The following is a 6,067-nucleotide window of genomic DNA, read 5'->3' on the forward strand; positions in this document are numbered from 1 at the left end:
AAGGAGAAGGCCGCGGCGGACGACACGCAATCAAGCGGGGTAAGGGGTAACTGAGACAATCATGTTGCAGTCTCTACTGGCAATGTGCATTAAGAAATTTTAATATGTCACCGAGTACTTCTCTCCAGCGTACTTCCGTCAACACTTCATGACCTAAACCAGGGTACTCAATCAACTGCTTGTCCGTAGTCGGTACACAACTGAACAGTCTCCTCGACCCACTTACTGGACAAAGGGCGTCCTTCGCGCCATGTACAATTAACAGCGGGTAGGTGGCTCTCTCAACATGTTCCCATACGGATTCCATGGCGTCAAGCATCGTCTTGGCCCACCGAGTGGTAAGCTTCACCTTAAAATAAACAGGGTCTTGTTCCATTAGCTCCACCACCTGGCGGTTCGTGCTAGCTAACTTTGGGTCGATGCTGTCCACGCCAAACTTCGGCGCACAGTTTGATAGCACACCAACTAGCCACCGCTTGAAGGGGGTGGCAATTTTCGGATCGGGTTCCAATGCCGGTCCACTGAGTACAACCCCCGCAAAGCTCGTTGGGTCACGAAGAGAAACATGTGTGGCTATAAGGCCACCCATGGAGTGACCCAGCAGAAAGCGCGGCAGTTTTGCATACTCGGGGTAAAGGGAAAACACACGCCTCCTGAAAAGGAAGATGTCATCAACGAAGTCTTCAAAGTCCACAACGTACAATCGTTCGCCCTCACTGGCGCCTGCGCCCTGATTGTCCATGCAAAAGACGTGATACCCTTCACGAGAGAAGTAACGGCCCACACCACCGTAACGAGCGGTGTGCTCACCGAGTCCACTCACGACAAAAAGTACACCGCGTACGTTTGGTACATCCCGCGGCGGTGCCCACTCAGTGAAGTGAAGCCAAAGTCCCTGTTTGTTTTGCAAATAATGAGGGAATAGTTCCGGGTCTGGTGGTTCGCGGTCTGGCGTGGCATACTTCAAGTCGTGATTCTCGTCGATGCAGCAGGAACAGCAACCCATTGCGGTATCTGTAATATGGGAAAAGTGCACCTTCAATGGTGATTTTAAATGACTACTTCTTGCCCTTATAGTTACTACTTCAACAATCCAGGAGGAGTTTTTTTCCTTTTTTTTTTTTCAAGCGATGCCAAAGTGTTAGATGGGTTCCGCCTAAGTAAAGGTTTAACCGATAAATAGTCCAATGGGCGGGCTGATAGAACTCGTATCGTATACTCCCATAAGGTGCGACAGAACCCATAACAGCATTTACGGGAAATGGTGGAAAAAAATAAAAGGTGAATGAAAAGGTAAAAACCCGGACGCACGCCCCGTCCTTCATTTGTAGCTATCCCTTCTGATTTTTGGAATCAGATCCCGTCTAGACAGGTGAAGTGTGTTGTCAAATGCTCACAACATAGGTAACCATTAAACAGATACAGTGCACAATCAAAAACCATCGAATCAATTGGTGTATCGCAAGATATCGCTCTAACACGCACACACAAGACAACAACATCAACAACAACATCAACAAAACGAATAGTCACCCACACGTTAAAAAACCCTCCTTTTTCTTTTTCTTTTACACCTGCTCTTTAATTGATATTGAAAGAAACGCAGTGAGGTGGGTCTGACAGAGGGACCACCGCATGCCACTTCGACGACCACAATGTCACGAACTGGAACTCTTTTTTACACCGTTTGAATTAATGCACAACCAAAGGCGGTCATGTTTCTCATTGCTTTGACTGCTTAATATCCACTCCGGGAGCCACCACGATGTCGTTTCTTCGGTGGTCCATATGAAGTCTCCGGTGACTTCTACTTCGTTGGTTGTAACGTGTGACGTAACACGACAACCCGACACAAAATTTTGTTTCTTTCACGTACTGTCAATATGTCCATTCACAAGAACTGATCCTTCTGGACGCACGACAAAGACGTGAAATGAAGATGAAACGACAAGACAATACTGATGATGTGTCCGTGGAGAAGGTCTCAGCGTATCGAACCCATAATTATAATGCTGCTTCTGAAGTTGCTTTCGTTGTGTATCTGCTGTCACGCCACGTCACATCCGTGCCTTGTTGAAGTTGCGGTTATATATGCGGGCTCCATTGTACAGCAATTTACATTTTCCCCCTTTCACTTACAGGTGTGTCTGCACAACTTACACTTTGAGTCGGCCGCCTCCGCGGCGGGCGATTCATAAGGTGGTACAAAACAAGACAAAACGACAACAGCAACAGCAACCATGCAGCGCTAGGATAACCATTTGATTCCTCAGGACGTTCCAGCGACACTTGCACATCTCCGCCGTGGCCTCTCCGCAAGCTTTACTACTAAAATTCAAGCATTTTCTCTCTAATATCACAAAGTTAAAGTGAGTACGGTTCTGCGGATTTGCGTCTTATTTTTACCCCCTTTCCTCCTTCACAATCAACGTCGCCTGTCACGCGCAAGCAAGCATGAAGGACCAACAATTACGTTCACCGACTAACTGCGTCTCAGCATCGCCTAAAAATGGAACGTTTCGCACACCCTCACAGTATTCAAAAAAGTTCCGACCAGTTTTGAAGGGGACTAGTTGCTTAGGCTCTAACCCGCATCAGAGCAACCTGTGTTTACCATGTGCAAATGATGCAACATATATATATATATACGCAGGTGTGCTTCAGTGGGTAACAATAAAAAAATACTGCAACGAGGCCATGCTAACTTGAGAGATACCGAACGCTATTTCTTTTTTCCGGAAAAAATCACGCAGTCCCCCTTCCTTCTTTTGCTCATTAGATATTTCACGACTGTTCCTCGCGCCCTGCCCTACTCTACTTACGCATTTTTTTTTTTTCGTAAATGCGTTCCTCTCATTTTACCCTCGGAAGGCATCACATGTGTATATGGAAACAAAGACAAAAACAAAAACAAAGAAAAAGATATGAAGGCCAGTCGGGCGCAGCATGAGCTCATGCAAAGATGCTGTTGCACGTTTTTCTTTTTCTATTCGTTTACTGCCTTTGAAATGACAAACGAGTTGAGTAAAGGAAACAACTAAAATCTCTCCGCCCCCCACCAAATACTCAGCATCAACACACAAATACACAAACATACATATGCGGAGACCTGTACGAGTAATCCCTCATACGTAGGTAAAAAAAAAAACAAGTAATAATCAAGGATCGCCACGATATAAAGACGGAACGAAGGGAAGAGAATGATGAAAGAGCTGCATTCAAACTCACGGAACGCATATTTCACCCCCACCTCAACTTTCCTCCGTATTGTGAGGCAGCTCCTCCCGTCAAGATAAAAGAAAAAAAAAGCAGCAGCAGCAGCAGCAGCAGCAGCGGGCGCGTGCCCACCACTTCTGTCACGATTCACCGCTCTCTAATATGTACAAGCTGCATCAAAGGCAGCGGTTTGCGCGCAAACTGACCAAACAAACGAACAAATAAAACAAATAATTTTGATAAATAAATAAATGTAAATATAAATATACATGTATATGTTTGTGTCACAACTCCGCACCCTCAGAAGGAAATTTCTCAGCGTTCTTTACGTTGGCTCTGTTGTCACTCTCGGTGGACCCACCCTCAGGATGGTGCGCCCCCTCTGTGTGACCCACGTAATCCTTCCTGACCTCGTCATAACGTGAGCTAAAGAGTTCTTTTATCCACTTCTCTGTCCTTTCCCTCAGTAAGGAAATGGGCAGGCGATGCTTCTCTGGAATAAAAAATACCATTGGTCGCTCGCTAGTGTCTGCCTCCATCTGGACCCGAGATTCTTCAGTGACTTCGGCGCCCTCAGGATCAGCGCTGACGGCAGCAGCACCCCCTTCAGGCCGAGCCGGTGCCTTCCCCTCTGCCTCCGGCTTCTTCTCCAACATGAGAAATTCCATGAGTTCACGTGTGGAACTCTGTGTAAGGACATTTACCACGTTGGGAGGCACCACAAGTTCAAACGGCCGGTAGGTCGAGCCTAAAAAGTAGCTGTAAGCATTGTAGAATTTGTCTGCGAACGTCTCCAGTACCATTTCTTCGAGTTTTCTCATTTCTACCAAAAGGTTCTCCAGCTCAGGTGGGAGATCCTCTTCCTCGACAAATCTCTTAGACTGAAGAGAATCGGATTCCTTACCTTCGGAAAGAAAACAATCACGCGCCTTTGCTCCTCGTGTGCTTCGTCTATCAGAGCTTACATCGGAACGACTGTCATTGCCGCGGAGGTACGCATCACAGAACGGTCCATCCCTAGTGATCACATAATATGCCTTGTCAACTCGGCGCAACATCTCCTGCTCGCTAAGCGAACCCTCACGCATGGGCTCTCCGAACCGTGGTGCAAGGTTCATAGGCATATGACACTGTGTGGCCCTCTCTGCCACACGCAGTGAGCCACACCACAAGAGCCACAGCCGATCTTTCCCATCACCTTTAAAGTACAAAACCATGCGTGTAATATATTTGTGCTCCGCGTGAAAGAAGTGCTTGATTATCTCCGCGCAAACGTTCTTTACCTCAAATGCTACGTGAGCGGAGACACCGCTCTCCTCGCTAAGGTACTCCGGCCCCTCATACGTCACTGTAACGACGAAGGGATCACTCTCAGCACGCTTTCTGTCTTTAATGGGGTACTTGTTTGTACGTCGTTGAATCATGGCTATACGCGGGCTCCAGACAACTTTGATCACACTGTTGTGGTAACCCTTAGGGAAGACAAATCGCTGAAGTATGCCGTTGCTCTTGTTTTTTCGTGCGACAAAAGCACCAATGTCGTCCTTGTTCAACACCTGCACCCGTGTTGTTGTCTCCGTTACGCCGTTGTCCAAAATTTCTTCGTGGATGGACAAGTACGTGGCCACTATGGGAAAATTCTCCGCGACTTCGCGGCTGAAGCCGAACTCAATTGTGGCTGCATCCAAGTCCTTTCCCTGCCGCCGCACGATTTCCTGGCCCCTCACATCAGTTGTGTACCATCCACGAGGAAAGTTATGTTCGTATACCACCGTGTCAGGAACAAAGACATTTCGGCATGGTTTCATTGTTTTGGGATCTCGTTTACACAAAAGATCATAGAAGGAGGTGATGATGTCGTCACCTTCCATGGGATGGTTCTTCATCCATGACTTTACCCTCCTGCGGTTGCTCTTAGCTGTAAAGGCGTTTTTCATGTTTCCAGAATTGGTCTCTTGCGACCTACCCAATTTAAATAAAAAACAAAGCAGAAACTGAGAGAAAAACAAAGAGAAAATCCGGCAGATCGGCGAAGACACGGTGGGGCAAATGAGCATACAAACTTGGGCATGGGGCTCTACGAATATGTGTGCGCGCTCCGTACAGATATACGTTAACGACAAAGGAGCTCGAGATTACTTACTCGCTGGGTATTGGTATTCACTCCCTGATATTAACCTCATCTATTGCACATACACACAAAAATGTCTTGTGTCTGATATGTTGTTCAGCGGCATGCTAGTCCCTCAACGATGGAAGTGAAAATGCTGATTGCTACTCGCTGTTCAAGCCTTCCTTTTCCTCCTCTGAAACCGCCACGGCCCGAGCCTAAACTCACCTTCTGCAGCTGAGTTGTTGACAAAGATGCTGCTGCTCCACACGCCGATTAAAATGGGCACCACTTCAAGACAACGGCGTCACACGCCCGTTGGACCACGGTCAAGCACCAATTCGTTGGAGCCCGAACACAGATCTGCCACAACGCCTGTGAAGGAAAAAGAGACACAGAACCATTGTGCTCCTCATGCCTTTCTGCGTTTCATTTGTATTTGAGTCGGCGGATCCTTCTGCGTCGATGACATCAACAACTACGGACGCGATTAGTACGAATTCCTTGCCCTTGCGATGTCGGACGACCCTCCCCCATCCCACGCCTTTACGCAGTACCTATCTCAATTTCGTGACCTCATTTTCCTTCCCCCCTCATTGTGTTCTGCCTCTACTTCGTTAGTCACTGGCGCACATCTTTGAAAACATGGGGCGCGACGCTACGCTCCGGTTATCAGTAAGGAAAAAGAGAGGGTGGGAAGAGAGTCAAATCGCAAAGAAATCACCGGGCATTTTTTTTTTT

General features: G+C 47.4%; 1 protein-coding gene and 1 pseudogene across 2 annotated transcripts; both read right to left on the reverse strand.

Moving 5' to 3' along the window:
• Window positions 1–73: 73 nt before the first annotated feature.
• Window positions 74–1,006, reverse strand: TEOVI_000629500 (monoglyceride lipase, putative; the record flags this gene model as incomplete). The annotated part of the gene is made up of 1 exon (XM_067221207.1): window positions 74–1,006. One exon carries the CDS (start codon window positions 1,004–1,006, stop codon window positions 74–76), a length of 933 nt encoding a protein of 310 aa, XP_067077308.1.
• Window positions 1,007–3,500: 2,494 nt separating this feature from the next.
• TEOVI_000629600:pseudogene lies at window positions 3,501–5,273 on the reverse strand (annotated as a pseudogene). Its single transcript has one exon. A coding segment is annotated over exon 1 (1,773 nt).
• Between the last annotated feature and the right edge of the window lie 794 nt (window positions 5,274–6,067).

The sequence above is a fragment of the Trypanosoma equiperdum genome, assembly GCF_001457755.1.
Source record: "Trypanosoma equiperdum strain OVI genome assembly, contig: ctg_1359, whole genome shotgun sequence".
Taxonomy (NCBI): domain Eukaryota; phylum Euglenozoa; class Kinetoplastea; order Trypanosomatida; family Trypanosomatidae; genus Trypanosoma; species Trypanosoma equiperdum.